The sequence below is a fragment of the Euprymna scolopes genome, chromosome 15 (genome assembly GCF_053919585.1).
Source record: "Euprymna scolopes isolate OS-2025 chromosome 15, ASM5391958v1, whole genome shotgun sequence".
NCBI classification, from domain to species: Eukaryota; Metazoa; Mollusca; class Cephalopoda; order Sepiida; family Sepiolidae; genus Euprymna; species Euprymna scolopes.
The window spans coordinates 98,169,844-98,191,270 of record NC_136496.1 but is presented as its reverse complement, the minus strand read 5'-3'; the positions used below and the strand labels follow the sequence as shown (position 1 = coordinate 98,191,270).

General features: G+C 32.0%; 1 protein-coding gene and 1 pseudogene across 5 annotated transcripts in view; both read left to right on the top strand.

The window, feature by feature from the left end:
* The window catches only part of LOC145294024 (MAM and LDL-receptor class A domain-containing protein 2-like), a 319,308-nt gene that overhangs the window by 153,442 nt on the left and 144,439 nt on the right, over nucleotides 1-21,427 (top strand). For all 5 annotated transcript variants that reach the window (XM_080140991.1, XM_080140990.1, XM_080140987.1 and 2 more), the window contains 3 exons: nucleotides 8,200-8,358; nucleotides 12,092-12,421; nucleotides 14,702-14,806. In XM_080140991.1, the coding sequence (XP_079997117.1) occupies nucleotides 8,200-8,358; nucleotides 12,092-12,421; nucleotides 14,702-14,806 (594 nt within the window). The remainder of the gene's footprint in view (nucleotides 1-8,199; nucleotides 8,359-12,091; nucleotides 12,422-14,701; nucleotides 14,807-21,427) is intronic.
* On the top strand, nucleotides 7,103-7,239 carry LOC145294356 (U2 spliceosomal RNA; annotated as a pseudogene).

Genomic DNA, 21,427 nt, shown 5'->3' with positions numbered 1-21,427 from the left:
TCATCCGTTATTGTGTCTAATTACACAGCATTCGTTATTTTGTTTGCTTAGATATCATCCGTTATTGTGTCTAATTACACAGCATTCGTTATTTTGTTTGCTTAGATATCATCCGTTATTGTGTCTTATTACAAAGCATTTGTTATTTGTTTGCTTAGATATCATCCGTTATTGTGTCTAATTACACATCATTCCTTATTTTGTTTGCTTAGATATCATCCGTTATTGTGTCTTATTACAAAGCATTTGTTATTTGTTTGCTTAGATATCATCTGTTATTGTGTCTAATTTCACATCATTCCTTATTTTGTTTCCTTAAATACCATCTCTTATAGCATCAAATTAGACATCATTTGAAATTTATTTTTGCTTAGATACAATTTTTATCGTGTCTAATTACACATAATCTGTTTTCTTGTTAGCTTAGATGCCATCTGTTATCGTTCTTAACTACACATCGTTCGTTGTTTTTTTTTCTTAGATACTATCCGTTATCCTGTCTTATTTCACATCATCCCTTATTTTGTTTCCTTAGCTATTATCTGTTATCATGTTAAATAAGACATCATTTTAAATTTTGTTTGCTTAAATACCATCCGTTATCATTCCTAATTACACACGATTTGTTGTTTTTCTTTTCTCAGATACTACCTGTTATTGTGTCTAATTACACCTCATTCGTTATTTTGTTTGCTTAGATATCATCCGTTATTGTGTCTAAGTACACAACATTCGTTATTTTGTTTGCTAAGTTTTCATCCGTTATTGTGTCTAATTACACATCATTCGTTATTTTGTTTGCTTAGATACCATCTGTTATTGTGTCTAATTACACCTCATTCGTTATTTTGTTTGCTTAGATATCATCCGTTATTGTGTCTAATTACACATCATTCCTTATTTTGTTTGCTTAGATATCATCCGTTAATGTGTCTACTATCACATCATTCCTTATTTTGTTTTGTAAGATATCATCCGTTATTGTGTCTAATTACACAGCATTCGTTATTTTGTTTGGTTAGATATCATCCGTTATTGTGTCTAATTACAGAGCATTTGTTATTTTGTTTGCTTATATATCATCCGTTATTGTGTCTAATTACACAGCATTCCTTATTTTGTTTGCTTAGATATCATCCGTTATTGTGTCTAATTACACATCATTCCTTATTTTGTTTGCTTAGATATCATCCGTTATTGTGTCTAATTACACAGCATTCGTTATTTTGTTTGCTTAGATATCATCCGTTATTGTGTCTAATTACACAGCATTTCTTATTTTGTTTGCTTAGATATCATCCGTTATTGTGTCTAATTACACAGCATTCGTTGTTTTGTTTGGTTAGATATCATCCGTTATTGTGTCTAATTACACAGCATTCGTTATTTTGTTTGCTTAGATATCATCCGTTATTGTGTCTAATTACACAGCATTCGTTGTTTTGTTTGCTTAGATATCATCCGTTATTGTGTCTAATTACACAGCATTCGGTATTTTGTTTGCTTAGATATCATCCGTTATTGTGTCTAATTACACAGCATTCGTTATTTTGTTTGCTTAGATATCATCCGTTATTGTGTCTAATTACACAGCATTCGGTATTTTGTTTGCTTAGATATCATCCGTTATTGTGTCTAATTACACAGCATTCGTTATTTTGTTTGCTTAGATATCATCCGTTATTGTGTCTAATTACACAGCATTCGTTATTTTGTTTGCTTAGATATCATCCGTTATTGTGTCTAATTACACAGCATTCGGTATTTTGTTTGCTTAGATATCATCCGTTATTGTGTCTAATTACACAGCATTCGTTATTTTGTTTGCTTAGATATCATCCGTTATTGTGTCTAATTACAAAGCATTTGTTATTTGTTTGCTTGGATATCATCCGTTATTGTGTCTAATTTCACATCATTCCTTATTTTGTTTGCTTAGATATCATCCGTTATTGTGTCTAATTACACAGCATTCGGTATTTTGTTTGCTTAGATATCATCCGTTATTGTGTCTAATTACACAGCATTCGTTATTTTGTTTGCTTAGATATCATCCGTTATTGTGTCTAATTACACAGCATTCGTTATTTTGTTTGCTTAGATATCATCCGTTATTGTGTCTAATTACACAACATTCGTTATTTTGTTTGCTTAGATATCATCCGTTATTGTGTCTTATTACACAGCATTCGGTATTTTGTTTGCTTAGATATCATCCGTTATTGTGTCTAATTACACAGCATTCGGTATTTTGTTTGCTTAGATATCATCCATTGTTGTGTCTTATTACACAGCATTTGTTATTTGTTTGCTTAGATATAATCCGTTATTGTGTCTAATTACACATCATTCCTGATTTTGTTTGCTTAGATATCATCCGTCATTGTGTCTAATTACACAGCATTCGGTATTTTGTTTGCTTAGATATCATCCGTTATTGTGTCTAATTACACATCATTCCTTATTTTGTTTGCTTAGATATCATCCGTTATTGTGTCTTATTACAAAGCATTTGTTATTTTGTTTGCTTAGATATCATCCGTTATTGTGTCTAATTACACATCATTCCTTATTTTGTTTGCTTAGATATCATCCGTTATTGTGTCTAATTACACAGCATTCGGTATTTTGTTTGCTTAGATATCATCCGTTATTGTGTCTAATTACACATCATTCCTGATTTTGTTTGCTTAGATATCATCCGTTATTGTGTCTAATTACAAAGCATTTGTTATATGTTTGCTTGGATATCATCCGTTATTGTGTCTAATTACACAGCATTCGTTATTTGTTTGCTTAGATATCATCCGTTATTGTGTCTAATTACACAGCATTCGTTATTTTGTTTGCTTAGATATCATCCGTTATTGTGTCTAATTACATATCATTCCTTATTTTGTTTGCTTAGATATCATCCGTTATTGTGTCTAATTACACAGCATTCGTTATTTTGTTTGCTTAGATATCATCCGTTATTGTGTCTAATTACACAGCATTCGTTGTTTTTTCTGCTTAGATATCATCCGTTATTGTGTCTAATTACACATCATTCCTTATTTTGTTTGCTTAGATATCATCCGTTATTGTGTCTAATTACACAGCATTCGTTGTTTTTTTTGCTTAGATATCATCCGTTATTGTGTCTAATTACACATCATTCCTTATTTTGTTTGCTTAGATATCATCCGTTATTGTGTCTAATTACACAGCATTCGTTATTTTGTTTGCTTAGATATCATCCGTTATTGTGTCTAATTACACAGCATTCGTTATTTTGTTTGCTTAGATATCATCCGTTATTGTGTCTTATTACAAAGCATTTGTTATTTGTTTGCTTACATATCATCTGTTATTGTGTCTAATTTCACATCATTCCTTATTTTGTTTCCTTAAATACCATCTCTTATAGCATCAAATTAGACATCATTTGAAATTTTTTTGGCTTAGATACAATTTTTATCGTGTCTAATTACACATAATCTGTTTTCTTGTTAGCTTAGATGCCATCTGTTATCGTTCTTAACTACACATCGTTCGTTGTTTTTTTTTCTTAGATACTATCCGTTATCCTGTCTTATTTCACATCATCCCTTATTTTGTTTCCTTAGCTATTATCTTTTATCATGTTAAATAAGACATCATTTTAAATTTTGTTTGCTTAGATACCATCCGTTATCATTCCTAATTACACACGATTTGTTGTTTTTCTTTTCTCAGATACTATCTGTTATTGTGTCTAATTACACCTCATTCGTTATTTTGTTTGCTTAGATATCATCCGTTATTGTGTCTAAGTACACAACATTCGTTATTTTGTTTGCTTAGTTTTCATCCGTTATTGTGTCTAAGTACACATCATTCGTTATTTTGTTTGCTTAGATACCATCTGTTATTGTGTCTAATTACACCTCATTCGTTATTTTGTTTGCTTAGATATCATCCGTTATTGTGTCTAATTACACATCATTCCTTATTTTGTTTGCTTAGATATCATCCGTTATTGTGTCTAATTACACAGCATTCGTTATTTTGTTTGCTTAGATATCATCCGTTATTGTGTCTAATTACACATCATTCCTTATTTTGTTTGCTTAGATGTCATCCGTTATTGTGTCTAATTTCACATCATTCCTTATTTTTTTTTGCTTAGATAGCATCCGTTATTGTGTCTAATTACACAGCATTCGTTATTTTGTTTGCTTAGATATCATCCGTTATTGTGTCTAATTACACAGCATTCGGTATTTTGTTTGCTTAGATATCATCCGTTATTGTGTCTAATTACACAGCATTCGTTATTTTGTTTGCTTAGATATCATCCGTCATTGTGTCTAATTTCACAGCATTCGTTGTTTTGTTTGCTTAGATATCATCCGTTATTGTGTCTAATTACACAGCATTCGTTATTTTGTTTGCTTAGATATCATCTGTTATTGTGTCTAATTACACAGCATTCATTATTTTGTTTGCTTAGATATCATCCGTTATTGTGTCTAATTTCACATCATTCCTTATTTTGTTTGCTTAGATATCATCCGTTATTGTGTCTAATTACACAGCATTCGGTATTTTGTTTGCTTAAATATCATCCGTTATTGTGTCTAATTACACAGCATTCCTTATTTTGTTTGCTTAGATATCATCCGTTATTGTGTCTAATTACACAGCATTTGTTATTTGTTTGCTTAGATATCATCCTTTATTGTGTCTAATTACACATCATTCCTTATTTTGTTTGCTTAGATATCATCCGTCATTGTGTCTAATTACACATCATTCCTGATTTTGTTAGCTTAGATATCATCCGTTAGTGTGTCTAATTACACCTCATTCGTTATTTTGTTTGCTTAGATATCATCCGTTATTGTGTCTAATTACACCTCATTCGTTATTTTGTTTGCTTAGATATCATCCGTTATTGTGTCTAATTACACAACATTCATTATTTTGTTTGCTTAGATATCATCCGTTATTGTGTCTAATTTCACATCATTCCTTATTTTGTTTGCTTAGATGTCATCTGTTATTGTGTCTAATTACACATCATTCCTGATTTTGTTTGCTTGGATATCATCCATTATTGTGTCTAATTACACATCATTCCTTATTTTGTTTGCTTAGATATCATCCGTTATTGTGTCTAATTACACAGCATTCATTATTTTGTTTGCTTAGATATCATCCGTTATTGTGTCTAATTTCACATCATTCCTTATTTTGTTTGCTTAGATATCATCCGTTATTGTATCTAATTACACAGCATTCGTTATTTTGTTTGCTTAGATATCATCTGTTATTGTGTCTAATTACACAGCATTCATTATTTTGTTTGCTTAGATATCATCCGTTATTGTGTCTAATTACACAGCATTCGTTATTTTGTTTGCTTAGATATCATCCGTTATTGTGTCTAATTACACAGCATTCATTATTTTGTTTGCTTAGATATCATCCGTTATTGTGTCTAATTACACAGCATTCATTATTTTGTTTGCTTAGATATCATCCGTTATTGTGTCTAATTACACAGCATTCATTATTTTGTTTGCTTAGATATCATCCGTTATTGTGTCTAATTACACATCATTCCTGATTTTGTTTGCTTAGATATCATCCGTTTTTGTGTCTAATTACACAGCATTCATTATTTTGTTTGCTTAGATATCATCCGTTATTGTGTCTAATTTCACATCATTCCTTATTTTGTTTGCTTAGATATCATCCGTCATTGTGTCTAATTACACAGCATTTGCCATTTTCTTTGCTAAGATACTATTTATTATCGTGCCTAATTACACAATTGTGTCATTTTGTTTTCTAAGATACCATCTCTTATTATGTCTAATTACTAGGGCTAAGAAAATAGCATATTCTTTTCATTGTTTTGACTCTCGGATGATTAATTGCACAGTGTTCGTTACGTTGTTCGTTCGCATATCATCTGTCATCGTGTCTAATTACACAGCATTAGTTATTTTGTTTGCTTGAATACTATCTGGTATTGTGTCTAATTACTTGAGCTTCTTATTACCAACTGCTATCGCGTCTAATTACATAGCCTTTATTTATTTTGTTTGCTTAGATACCATCTGTTATCGTGTCTACACAGAATTGCTATATTGTTTGTTTAAATACCATCTGTTATCGTGTCTAATTACACAGAATTTGTTTTGTTTGCTTAGATACCAACTGTTATCGTGTCTAATTACACAGCATTTGTTGTTTTTCTTTTGCTTAGATACCATCCGTTATCGTGTCTAATTATACAGAATTTGTTATTTTGTTTGCTTAGATACCATCCGTTATCGTGTCTAATTACACAGCGTTCGTTATTTTGTTGGTTTAGATAACAATTGTTTTCTTGTCTTATTACACAGCAGTTGTTATTTTGTTAGCTTATATATCATGTTATCGTGTCTAATTACACAGATTGCGATATTTCGTGCATATTTCATCTCATTGTACAGGATTTGTTGTTTTTATTTTGTGTAGGCAGACGGCGTTCCTTATTTTGGTTATTTTGATAGCAGTTATTATGCGAGTCAATGGTAAATTGTGTAATCCAGAGAAAATAGTTGAACCTTCTACATTTCAGTTGAGTAGCCAATGAAAAGAGTTCAAATTGCGCACGAGTTTATTAGTGCTTATAAATATTCATTTTGATTGTATAATGTGACGTTTTTTGATATATAAGTATTAGACGCTCCAAATGGACCAATGTTGTTATATTTTGTATTAAGTAGATAGATAGATACATATATAAAAGGAATCGGTAGAGGCCAGTCAGCTTAAACACTATCGACATTTTACACAACTGTACAAGAATCAAAAGACACAACATGTATTTTTCAGCCAATCAGAGGATTTCAGGATACGTCTTTATATAACAGTTTTTTTTTTACTCCTATTTTCTCTATTTTTCCATCCGACACGATCTCGCTTCATATTTTTAGTCGCGTGCAAGCGACTCTATAAGTCACTCCGTCGGATGGTCGGTCCGTCTGTCGGTCGGTTTGTCGGTCCGTCCGAAACACTTTTGTGCTTGGCCTTTTTGCTTAAGATCAAAGGTCTCTTGTTAATAGATGCTGTTCTTAGCTTTTTAATCTTTTCTTGGCCTTTCGGCTAAGGTCAAAGTGTAGTACCTGTTCTTACTACATGCTGTACTTACGTTTATAACTTTGTAATATAAAGTTTGGAATCACTTTTCTGTATTAATTTAATGTAAAATGATCACCCACTTTACAACCAGTAAGTCTCAAAGCCATTCAAGTCATTCTCCAGATCATTCAAGTTGTTTTTGAAGGATTCCAGTTATTTTTAAGCATTCAAGTAATTCTTAATGTCATTCAGTTCATCCTTGAGTTCATTAAAGTCATTCTAAGTCATTTACTTTTTATTTATTTAAGTCATTTCAGCCCATTTTTCGGTCATTTTAGTTTATCTTTAAGAATTTCATGTCAATCCTACATTCACGCATTCATTCTTTTCACGAGAGCCCGCGACTAATGCCTATCGGCCTTGTTGTTTCTATTTCCGGTTTTCTGTTTTGTCTTTTGTCTTTTTTCCTCTTCTTTTTCTCTCTCTGTTTCTTTCTTTTAGATACATTGATATTATTCCATTTCTCATTCACCCTTTTTTACCCAGAATTTCAAAATACACTCTAATGCCATATATACCATGCCTTTCTTTTCCTCTCTAAATTTTCTGCACGTTCTATATCTCTTTTCCATCCTCTTTATCTCTTTCTTTTTTACCTTCTTCGTGTTACTTTTGCGCTATTTTCTCTAATCTATTTTCCTTTTTCCATCTTTTCTTTTTTCTCCCTCTCTTTTTTAGTTATTTACATCATTTACTTTCTTTCACCACTTCACCATTCGTTCAGGTTATTTAAAAGGTTCACGTACTAATTTAGTGTACACGGTAACAAGACACTTACAAGATAAAGAAAAATGTATTCAGAGATTTAATAGTATAGATATGAACAAAATATTTATTGTCAACAAATATTAAAAGAAAGGAAAACTGTTCATATATTTTATATCGTTAATACATGATATTTTTATTTATTTATTTTTTTTTTGAATAAAAAAGATTTCATATTTTAAATTTATATTCACCGAGAAAAAAAGAAAGAGTTTAATAAATTGAAATAATTTTCACATATATTATTATTTTTATTGTTGCTTTTTATTGTTTCAGAGGGAATCGAATATAAAAAGTGTGAATTTCAAAACCCGAAAATGTGTAATTACAAAATTAATTGCACAGCTTACGATGAATATACTTGGAGAAGAGCATCAGGCGCAACAAGATCCCGGAAAACAGGCCCGAGCACAGATAGTTCAAAAAAAGTAGACGGTAAAGTAGCCTTTTATTTCTTAATCGTTTCGATTTCTAACATTTCCAGATCGGAAACACAACAAAATAAACCACTGTTATATATCTTCTTTGATATTGTTTAGGAGGGTGTATCCAAGAATACTTAAAAGAAACTAGATGTTACATTAAGGCAGGCCGATTTGCAACTTTTTTTCAGAAAATCAACATGGCACTGGTGAAGATAGTTTGGATTTGATGTGATAAGAACATATACCAAAAATTAGATCCTCATCTTGAACAGAAAATTGAGCATTTAATTTTAAAACTCGTGTAGAAAAATGCTGAAAAATCCTTCATTTTCATAGAATTTTTCACAACACTGCCTTTGAGATTTCACTATTTTTATAAAATATTCAATTAAAATTGATATATTTGTATGAAATACATTGAAAGAAAAGTATATACATGAATTATGATTTTAATTATGAATCACACCTACCAAAATATCTCATCTTTTACTGCATTGATTAAACAAAAATTGTAAAAAAGCTAATTTGCAACTAAGTCTTTTAAATTTTACAATTCAAAAAGTTATGTGGAGATGTATTACACAATATAACAACTTGATACAAGTTACAGAACCATGTAATTTAATTTTTTATTGAATGCAATAATATAAACTGTTATAATAGAACTAAAGTGTTCTTTATACTTTCCTTTCGAGGAAAATGAAGGTCTAATTTGCGAGCACGATGACTTTGTAATAATGTGTCTATGTCTTGCTTCCTGCACATATACAACTTTTTGAGAAAAATCAATTAAATTTGACCAGTGAGTGGCTGCAAAATTGATAGCAGTAATCTTTTCATTTTATTTAAAAAAATTTTTTGAGTTGTTCACTATTTCTGGAAAAAAAACACAAAAAATTATTTGAAAACACTTATTTTTTAAAATATTTCTGGAGAAAACAACACACACACAAAAGAATTATTTGAAAACACTTATTTTTTATATTTTTGCGGTGTAATATGAATAAAACTTACTATTGTTTGGGTAAATTAAGAACACTAATAAAATTTAATGGATAAATATTTATTTACCTAATGGACAAAATCGTTTGAATGCCCTCTTCTCTCACATCCAATTCATCTGAGTTTATCATTGATATTATATTTTCCGGAAGTAGTGCAAAAGCACTATATTTTTAACTTTTTTAAAACAGTAATTTGGATTTCAGTTAGCTGTTTTGTTCTCTGAATCATATTAAAATATACTATTTTTGGTTAAAAAAATTGTCGGTTTTGATCTCAAACCAACTAACTGCATACACTTGGATGATAAATTTGACCAAAATGTTTAATTTGTCATAGTGTTTGAGGATAGACAGCTTTAGTCCATAAACACATTAATCTTGTAGCTTATGTTAGCCATCTCCCTTGATTCAAGGGCCCAATTTCTAAGTTAACTTCTCCACAAGAAATGCGAACAGCATACTCAAAAAGTAGCCTCTGTCTTCACACTTAAATTATTTGTTTCTTCTGCTGTCAGATAATGATGATCGGGAGGGACACTAATTTTTTTAGAATTCTACTTGAGGCAAATCTTGATAATTATTGATACAAAGTTTCCCCAAAGATTGACTGCTTGCCGAATACTAATTATTTCCTTGGCAATTAACTTAGAAATCTCACTATGTTTTAAGTGGGGATAACTGTTTTCGAGGAAATAACTAAACTGAATGACTTGTCGTGAAGTTGGAGGTGCTGTTTGATCCAAATGACAAGGTGGAGCAGCAATTTTTGTGAACCCCGAGTTAAAACTGAACGTCGTGTTTTTACTGACATTCTAATCTGAAAAGTAAAATAAATAAATGGATTATAACTGAAGGAAACTGTTTTAGGCTATCTTCCAGTTTCATATGTAAAAAATAAGTGCTAGTTATAAGAAATAATGAAAAACTTTGTAGAGTTGAATTAGATGTATTGAAGAAAGAGGACCAAACCAAATCAGAGGCATAATAACGTTTAGTTTAGACATTTTTAGCAGAGTTTAGCTCCGCCTTCCATAACATGAATTTATACATAAAGAGCAACGAAACTTGGCACAGTAATTAGCCTTTCCCAACATAAGAACCATGCAGAGTTACACGTTTCTCTCATTGTTTAATGCAAATCGTTTTTTTAGAGAGGTCGTTTTTTTAGAGCAGCCCATGTTGGTCTCCAACCACAACAACAAGGCTGAAAATCAAGACTGCATTATCAGGAAAACGCCTTCCCTTTAGAAACAACTTTATGGCAAAGAAAGAGTTGCAAGGTAAGTAGAATAAGGGGATGGGATGAGGGAGAATTTCGTAGCCACACGCTAGTGATTCTGATCTGGCTCCATACGCGTTATGAATCTGAGTGTTGTCTTGTAGAAGGAAGATATCTTTGCTGATGTTGTGACGGCTCTCCATTTTGATAACTTCCCTTGATTTGCTCTAAAGTAAAGCTAGATAGGCTTCTGTAATTGTGGTACACTTTGCTAGGAAATCTGTTATCTGTCCCTGTTCTAGAAGACTTTGAGCATGACCTTGCTGACAGAGGGCTGCACCCACGCCTTCTTTTGAGACGATGAATCCCAATGCTTCCACCGCATTAACTAGCTTTAATTTTCTGAATCATAGTGTTAGATTCAAGTTTTATCATGTGTCATCAACCTTTTGAAAGACCTCTCTTCTTAGCACATCTCCAAAATCATCCTAGAGCACTCATTGTGTTATTGCTTCGGAAATGTTGTCAGCAACATAGCAATCCATCTAGAAGAAACATTCATGAATGATAGTTTTCACTTACCCTCTACTAATCTTGCTCTATTGAGCTTGTCCAACAGATGCCTCATCAATGGTAAAAAGGAAGAGTTCGGGTTTAAGATTTAAATTCACATTTTTACAAAATCTTCTATAGCATGTGCCATTTCAAATACAAAAAATACAAATACAAAAACCGGATCACTGCGCGAAACTCAACAAGTTCCATTTCACACCTCAGTTCAAATACCTGTAAATGAGAAACCGCAATTAGTTCAGAACTGTACGTTGTTAAACCATCCGACCTTCTTCAGATTTATCTTATCGAACTCGGGAATCTTTCTGCCCAACTCATGAATTTTTCTATCTAGCCTCGGAATATGCATAGAATTTTGAACGGAACCCTTTCTTAATCTACAGGGATAGCATGCTCTCATTTAATCATCCATGACTGGGTAAAAGTTCTATGTATTCGCATTGTATTTTAAGAGTCGCCCGCACTGAGGATAACACCTTCAACCTTCAGAAGAGTGTAACTTTAAAACCGAGTTTTATTAAGTATTTTGTTCACTACGCCACAGGTCCTTGTCCGTATTTCCCGAGTTCGAGAAGATATATTTGAAGAAAGTAAGAGGTTATATCGATCGAAACGTTGTTGAAATACGCAGGTTATAATTACAGACAAAGTTTGTTCAACCCGAAGCCATATATGATGAAATAATATAAACAAATAAATAAATAAATAAAAAACTTGAAACAATGATTTCTGGAAAGATATTGAGACTGAAGGCGTATAGGGTCAGAGTTTACGCAAACGGGTTAATACTTAGGGAACAACTTTGCAAGATAATAAAACGAAAGTACAACTCAGATTATCTCTTTACACACGAAATGAGAAGTGTAATTTTAAGACAGTTGTAATCCGATCCCCATCGTGTAACAATGTGCTGCATATTCCAAATATTTTTCATTTATTTATTTCAGGTTTTTACTTGTACGCTGAGAGTTCTTATGGCAATAAAGGAGATGCTGTATCGGTTACGTTTCCGCTTAAAAACCCCAATGGCAAATACCTGAAGTTCAATTACCACATGTATGGTATGGCCATGGGACATTTGATATTGATGTATCATAACGGAAATACGGCAGAGGAAGTGTGGCGAATTAGTGGCAACCATGGTGACTCGTGGAAGTTCTTTTGCCAGAAAATAACGAAAGATATTGACAGCTTATCATTGGTTGCTGTACGTGGATTCTCATTTACAAGCGATATCGCCGTGGATAATGTTTTTGTGGATACTAAATCCTGTCCAAGTAAGTACCAAAAATAATTTTTGACTTAATTTTATAGTTACATTGATGGGGTAAAAGTATAATAATCCCATTGTTGAACATTACGCATAAGTAGTTCTAAAAAACACAGGGGGTGAAACACTGTAATGATTAGACAAGAGATTGAGTTTGGAAACCATTGCGGGACATATTACATTAGGAATTCTTTTTTACATCCTGTCTCAGAGGTAGGTAGAGGTTAATGGTTTGTCAACCTGTAACAGAGCATGGGCGTATGTATGGCAGCAGCAGCAGCAGCAACAACAGCTCTACGATAACCAACGTATGAAAATGACCGAGCCGTGTGCAAGGTGACGTCAAAGCGAGGAAGAAGGAAAGAAGAGGATTATAAAAAAAGTGTCCGGAAAAGGGCATAACTAGATGTGTTACACATGTGACCCGAGAGCAACAGGGAAAAACGCGTCCTAAACATAGCCTGACAAAGACAGTAACATGTGTCCGACACGACAGAGTCTTGTTAAGCACATTAGAGTATGAGAAGACATTTGAACAAGAGAAAAGGCATTGTTCTGGAAAGTACCTGCAAATAAATGTTTGTTGTTGCAACTGAAAAAAAGTGAGTCGAATTCTATTATTGTCTTTGTTTTCTTGCGACTATCTGCATACAACGTGTGGGTCCAGAGTGTTGACTTTTAATGACTACGCTACAAACTTGGTAATGTGTAGATAAATTCTTAGTCATCCTGAGTATATAAATTCATTTTCTTTTATCTACAGATTGGGTCACACAACCAAAGATCCTGGATTTATTAATTAATACTAATTAAACAAAAAAGTAAAACCTGATGAATAGGATTATGAACGAATCATTTTGGGGTGTATTTTGAAACGAGTTTTAATTATTTACAAACACAAGAATGCATACGCTGTTGTCTAGATTACATATTCTAGCGTTTATAAGGATAAGTCTAATAATTTTGGAGTTTACAAGCAAATACATATTATTGATGCTTATGCACCCATCGACCCTTTTAAAATGAATTACTTAATAAATATTAAAAAAAAATATGCAAAGCAATTCTTTTCTCTATCTAGTCGCTGAAACTTGTTAAAGTGAGGTGCATCCTCAAGGTGAGATCCATTCTTTTCAATAAGGACCAAGTGCGGATTGTGTGTGTGCTAAATAACATAAACGTATATATTCACAAAATCGAAATGCAGCCGAATCAAGACAGCATATCTAAAACTTGTGAATACAAACACTCAGTATTCTATCATACAGAGTTCCACCGAAATAAAAGAGAGGGCATGTATTACATTATAATGTGTGAAGCTCATTATACAGAGTTCGACCGAAATTATAGGAGGGCATATATTACATTATGATATGTAAAGCTCATTATACAGAATTTTACCGAAATAAAAGGGTTGGCATGTATTACATTATGATGTGTGTAGCTCATTCACACGTAAGGGTTTCCACGATTTGATTGAAATTCAATTTTTCAAGACAGATCGCAGCGGTATATGGACGCCTCTGTTGATGTCTCTGTTGCATCTCAAGGAGGGTGGGGAAATTCATAATAAAATATTTAATGTTACGTACTAAATTTTGATTCAGCGACCGTGTTCAGATTAAGTATATGTTATTGTTTAGAGGGGAAGTAATCCTCCAAGGTTAATTTTCATAGGTAATTGTTATTGCCAGTTTAGTCTTTAGAAATGGCCACGCCCGCATTAATGGCCACGCCCTCACGTTATTTTCGACCTGGTGTTTAATTGATCCTTCGTGGGAAGAGGAAGGTAAATAACAATAAATTACCAATGGATTAGAGAAAACCATTTATCTCATTAAATTGTCTTTATCATCGATGGATAATAGGAGTGATTAAATATTTTATTGCAAAAGAGCACATTACAAAGACCACGATTTTATTGGGTCACTGAATATATCATAATAATTTATATATAAAATAGACAAACAACACGGAAAAATGCAATTCAGTTTTATTATTCAATGTTTTAAAGTACTGTAGAATATTCATACAAAACGTATTTATTTGTAAAATGATTTTAATAACATTGATTAAATGTAAAAAATTACTAACATTTGGAGAGTTATATATGAAATCCTTTGGTAGACTTTAGGTCAGCGTGCCGTAGTTTGCCCATATCGGGCCTATGGGAAGGTCTTACTCGAACTATTCGAGTACGGTATCTTTTAAAAAGTCGTCCGAAATTACATTTTCTCTTTTGATCAGTTTTTTCTTTCTTTTTATTGGAACTATATATTCGTTTTAGATCCAGTGAACTGTAACTTCGAAAATGGAATGTGTAACTACACTGCCTCATATCAAAGCTCTTCGTTCAGATGGATCATGACATACGGTGCTGATCATACGCACGGTAAGTAGATAAAACTACAGATATTTTCATTTAATGACGGGGAATAAATCATTTATCTACTCGTGTCATCAGTTTTATCCCAGGTGATTAGTCGTCGTTGAATACAGTCATTTATTTTATTTGATTTTGTACTTCAATATATACAAGTTGACGTAAAAAAATATGAAATATTCAAAGATATAAGTCTCTTACGTATGTATAAGAGAGATACAAAAACATGAAGACAGATAGAAGTATAGCTCGTCTTGTTGCATCTAGGGAAACGTTTTTTTTTCTGTTGAAAATGTTACACACACACACACACACACACACACACACACACACACACACAGATACAGAAAAAATCCTGCCTATTCATTCCATGGTCACCTCTGATCCTGAAAGTCACACTCGAATTGTTAGAACACGGTCTTCGTAATTCAGAGCATCATATATATATATATATATATATATATATATATATATATATATATGATGCTGACCTATACACACACACACACACACACACATATATATATATATATATATATATATGATGCTGACCTACACACATAGACACACACATACACGCGCACACACATTATATATATATATATATATATATATATATATATATATATATATATATATATATAATGTGAGTATAGAATGAAAGTCAACGAGACCATATGATTTTCTGGACGGAAGTATATATATATATATATATATATATATATATATATATATATATAATAAAATAAAAATTACAATTAAATTTATCAAAATGATCCAAGATGGTAAAACTAAAGTATATTATAAATATTAAAGAATTAATATTTATAAAGTAATCTCAACCAGATGTAAAAGCTCGATGAAACCAAATAGGAGATAGAGCTTATAATAAGCTCAAACAGTTAATAAAACATGTTAAAAACACTTTGAAAAAGAGTTAAAAACATATTTAATCTGAAAAGGAAACACTTGATAAGTGGATACTTCTTAATCCGCGGAGTTTCGAAGAAATACTTTCCTTCTCATCAGAGGGTAGGAATTAGCAAAATGCGGGATCGGATTTTGCATACAAAAGTATTTGATGAAACTGCAAGTAAGTCAAAGATCTTACTTGATAATAAAAAGTGAAGCAGAGGAAATATGGTGAAGAAAAAGGTGATTACATGTGAATGGATAGTCTGGTGAAAAGTAAATAATCCAATGACGGTAAAATCCAAAAATATAACTCCAAGAAAGTTAATTGAATTTCCATTCGCACAAGTAAAATCCAAAGAAATCACGTAATTGGAAGATAGTCCAAAACAACACAAGAAGCCGAAATCCATAGAATAATTCACAAATATGTACAAGGAAAAGGGGAAAAATTCCAATAATATTAATAAAAGAAAAATAAGATATGCTTTTCACACGGGTGCCGAGACATAATGTAAATAAGAAAGATCACGGAAGAAGAAGAAAAAGAATTAAATGGTGATAGAATTAAATATAAAATAGAAAGCAAATGTCAAAATGAACCAGACAAATGATGCTAAAAGGCGCGAAAAATATAGGGCAAAAAATAGGTCAACTGAAATGTACAGATTATTACTTAAGAATATGTTAGCAAGAATTGTTAAAAGACACTAAATGGAATGAATAAATAAATAAATAAATAAAAATATAATATAAAATAAAAAATAAAAAAATTTTAAGGGGAGAGGATGGTCGGTATCTGCAAATTCCGAATAAAACAAGTAAGTATGTAAGTAAATGCATATAGTAAAATATAAGTAAATATGCATACAGGGTATGAATGTGTAGGTAGATTGATATATAAGATATATAGGAATATTTACAGACTAAAACGGAAATTGCAGATAAAAAACCGGCGAAGCCAAGAAGAAATAAAGAATTAAAATAAAGGATTATTAAGTTATAAAGTATTAAGAAAGTAAGTAGTAAGTAAAAAGCATATCTTATTTTTTTGTTATTCATATTATTGGAATTTTTCCCCCTTTTCCTTGTACATGTTTGTGTATTATTCCATGGATTTCGACCTTTTGGATTATTTTGGACCATCTTCCAATTACGTGATTTCCTTGGATTTTACTTGTGCAAATGGAAATTCAATTAACTTTCTTGGAGTTATATTTTTGGATTTTACCGTCATTAGATTATTTACCTTTCACTAGACTATCCATTCACGTGTAATCACCTTTTTCTTCGCCCTCTGCTTCACTTTTTGTTATCAAGCGAGATCTTTGACTTACTTGCAGTTTCATCAAATACTTTTGTATGCAAAATCCAATCCAGCATTTTGCTAATTCCTATATATATATATATATATATATATATATATATATATATATATATATATATATATATATATATTAAGTATATGTGAATGTGATTGATAATTTAAAATTTAAAAATCAAATTATAATTAAATTAAAAATCCGTTTCATAAGAAGGAACAACAACAAAATCAATTATCTGTACGATCGTATCGGAAAACAGTTCTTTTTATTGTGGTAGACATTCAGTTTACGGACAATAATTATTACATATAGTTTTTATAATAAGCAAGGTCTCCTCGTCAGCAAATTTTGAAGGGTCTTTATTAAATTTAAAAGACACCATAAATAAACCTAGCATTAAAAGTAAGGCAGATGTATCTAAAAAAATTGAAATAAAAGGTCTGGATTTAAAATTGATAAGAAAATTAATGTGGGTTAGAGATAGAAAAGAAATAGGTTAAAATATAGATTTGAATTTAAATTATAAATTTGCTTTAAGTACATTACAAATGTATACATGCATATATATGAAAAAATAGACACATACATACATACATATACATAGATATACAGGTATATACATAAAAATATAGGTACAAAATTTACCTTTTAATTTTTCGCCATTTGAAATCAGGAACTATGGTTAAAATACTCATATATATGTTTGCTATAGCTTTTCACCTTATTGAATGATGAATTTTAAAAAGGGGTGGACGTCCGTGCAATAAATTATTTCCGTTAGCGTACTTTTCATTTAAAGACGCCACGGTTTATATGTCGAATGTTGTTTGTGTAATTATATAATGTAAGGGGGGATAATTAGTCATATTTTCTTTTATTATATTTTATGATTGATGAGCTGGATTAAATTGGATTAAAATGGATTAGTTATTATTTATATATATATATATGCCGACTTAAAATCAGTTAATATATATCCTTATTATCATTAATAATGAAGATTGCTAACAGAGGACTCTAATAGATGGATTATTCGTTGATGAATTGAGCAAGCAGTTGAAAGTGAGAAGTGGAATACCGAGGCTTACCGTTTTAGACCACTTTCAGATTAACGTATAATATGGCTCTTATGGACTTTAAGAATTCTTCTTATTATTTTGGTCATTTCAAGCTTAAATGGTGATATATAATAAATCAATTGATATCTGAAATATAAAATATATCAACTAGTATAAAATATCGTTGTTTCAGACTTATATTATTTTATATTACGGTTTTAATACAAAAATATGTGACTTAATATTTGTCTTAGATAAGTGTCGACCTAATGTTTGGGTAGTTATCCAGAATCCATATGATAATTATATATATATATATATATATATATATATATATATATATATATATATATATTAGCAAAAATACCCGTCGTTGACTGGGTTCAAAAACAGCCTACAGAAAATGGACTCTTATTTATGAAAGTATGATAGGTTATTAAAAGAAAGGGTTGTAAATTTGGGTTGAATTTGGGGGTATCAAAACCAAAGCAAAATATGATGAAAGTAAAAATAAAATTGATAAACCCCATAATTTATTATATCATACCTGTTCACACTGAAACACTTATCACAATATTCTGTGGATCTATATTAAAAAAACCTTGTTAAACTTTGTGACATATTTCCATTCTATGGAGGTCAGGTGCGAACGAACACCCCATAATTTTATTATACCATATTTCTTCACAATGAAACATAATTATCAAAGTATACTTACGCGGATAGATATGAAAAGTCTTTATTAAAGTTTGTGCCTATTTCCATTCTATGGAGGCCAGGCGCGAACGCAGACCCCACAATTTTATTATACCATCCGTATTTAAGTTAAAACATACTTATCAAAGTATTCTTATGTACATCTATATCAAAAACACTTGTAAACTTTTTTTTTATTTTAAAATTTTTTATTTCCATACTTTGTGGACCAGGCGCGAACGCAGACACCCACAATTTTAATGAACCACCGTTCTGCCAGATCAAATATACCCATTCCTGTATCTCAATACATCTTCTATGATTATATGTAATCAGTTTTTTTTTAAATAGTTAATCATATAGCGCCTATTCGCTACCACACACACACACACACACACACACACACACACACACACACACACACACACACACATTCAGCTTTATATTATATATATATATATATATATATATATATATATATATAATTTTACTACTTTAGATAGCAATTACATATAAATGCATAACACAATTGAAATAGATCAAGTATAATACCAGAGCTATAAATATTTCGAAAAAAATGCCTATTTCTGAGGAAATATTATTAATTAATTTAATTATTATTTTTAGATTAAACTGTATTCATTTTAAGCTTTTAGCCTCGCAAATTCAATTTCAAACTACCAACATTTTTCCCATTAACTTAATTTATACATTGCCTTATCTATGTGTTCATCATTCGTAGTAGGTTGTTTTAATTTTGCGATACTTAACTTCCGGTTTTATTACTGTCTATCGTTTGAAATAGCTTGAAATTTAAGTAATAGTTAATAATGTTGGCAGTTTCAAAATGAATGATACTGCGACCATTGTATTATATTAACTCCATGCCCATCATTGCATGTGCCGTGTGGCAGGGATATCTCTAGAGAAGATCCTAATTTACCCTATATGTGCTTCAGGGTTGCACTTGCTAACACAACTGCATTTATATTTGCCCTCTATCGGCCCCACAACAGCGGAGTTACTATCTTTAAGAGCATATCTGAGAAAATAGACCACATACTGTCTGCACATCCCTCGGCTAACATCCAAATCAGTGGTGACTTCAACGTCCATAACGTGGAATGGCTGACCCATTCAAATAAGACAGACGATGAGGGGAGGTTTTGTCATGATTTTGCCATTGCTGATTGTTCGCGAACCCACCCGTGTGCCCGATACACCCGGTCAATATGCAAGCCTCCTAGACCTTTTTCTCTCAACTTCCTCTGAGCTATGTTCATGTTCCGTTTATTCTCCTCTAGGATTCCCCGACCACTCCGTCGTATCAGTTAAGATAAAAACTAAATGTAAGAAGTCCCCAGACGTACCCCTCCACTGTACTGTATACCGATACTCTATGGCTGACTGGGATAGCTTCCGTACATTCATATCTGATTTACCTCTGCACTCCATGTTTAAAAAGGAAGTGTCCTCTATAGTATCAGATCTGACCGACTGGTTAATTGTAGGCATAGACCAATTCATACCATCTAAAAAATTCCAACAAAAACCTAACAGCCAGCCATGGTTCTCCCCAGAATGTGCTGCTGCTATCGCGCACAGAAACCACTTTTTCCATAGCTACCAACGTAATAGATGCACTGAGACTAAAGCTGCTTTCAGGACTGCCAGCAACCAATGTAAAAGAGTAATAAAAAATGCAAGAGAGCTCTATGCCCAGTCTGTTAAATCCAAGGTAGCTGATCAGCGGCTTGCATCCCACCAGTTTTGGCAAATAACAAATAGGATCCTGAACAGAAGTGTGCGTTCTATCCCAACCATTATCAATGGATCAGAGGTCATCTCGTCAGCGTCAAACAAGGCCAAACTATTTGCAAAGAACTTTGCAGCTAATTCTACCCTATGCGACGAAGGCCTTCAACTCCCCATATATCCTCCTATAGCACAGAACAAGCTAGGTAACATACTAATATCCGTGCATGAGGTCGCCAAGCTAATCAAGAACCTAGATTTCAGTAAAGCAACTGGCCCTGATGGCATCCCAATTATAGTTTAAAAAAGCTTCAACCAGAACTTGCTCCCATACTTACGAAACTATTTAAGCACTGCCTTAAGGAGAAGTGCTTTCCGACTCCCTGTAAGACCTCATCAGTTTTCCCTGTATTTAAGAATTCAGGTGATAAGTCATCTACCTCTCAGTATATACCAATAAGTCTCCTGTGTGTTATGAATAAGTTGCTGGAATCCATATTAAATAGAGAAATAGTCAACCACCTCAGCATGAAATAATCTTCTTAGTGACACACAATATGATTTCCGCTCTGCAAGATCTATCGCAGATGTGCTGACGGTTATATCCCACAGGATTAGTTAATCTCTTGACAAAGGCTTCCTTTCTAGAGCAATTGCTCTTGACATATCAAAGGCCTTCGACAAGGTATGGCATAAGGGTCTACTTCACAAGATTTCCAGCTACGGTATAACTGGAAATGTTTTCTCAATCATTAAATAATTTCTCTCCGATAGGCTCATAAGAGTAGTGGTAGATGGACAAAAATCAGAGGCCTGCAATATAAATGCTGGAGTCCCTCAGGGGTCAATCCTGGGCCCAACTCTCTTCCTGATCTACATCAATG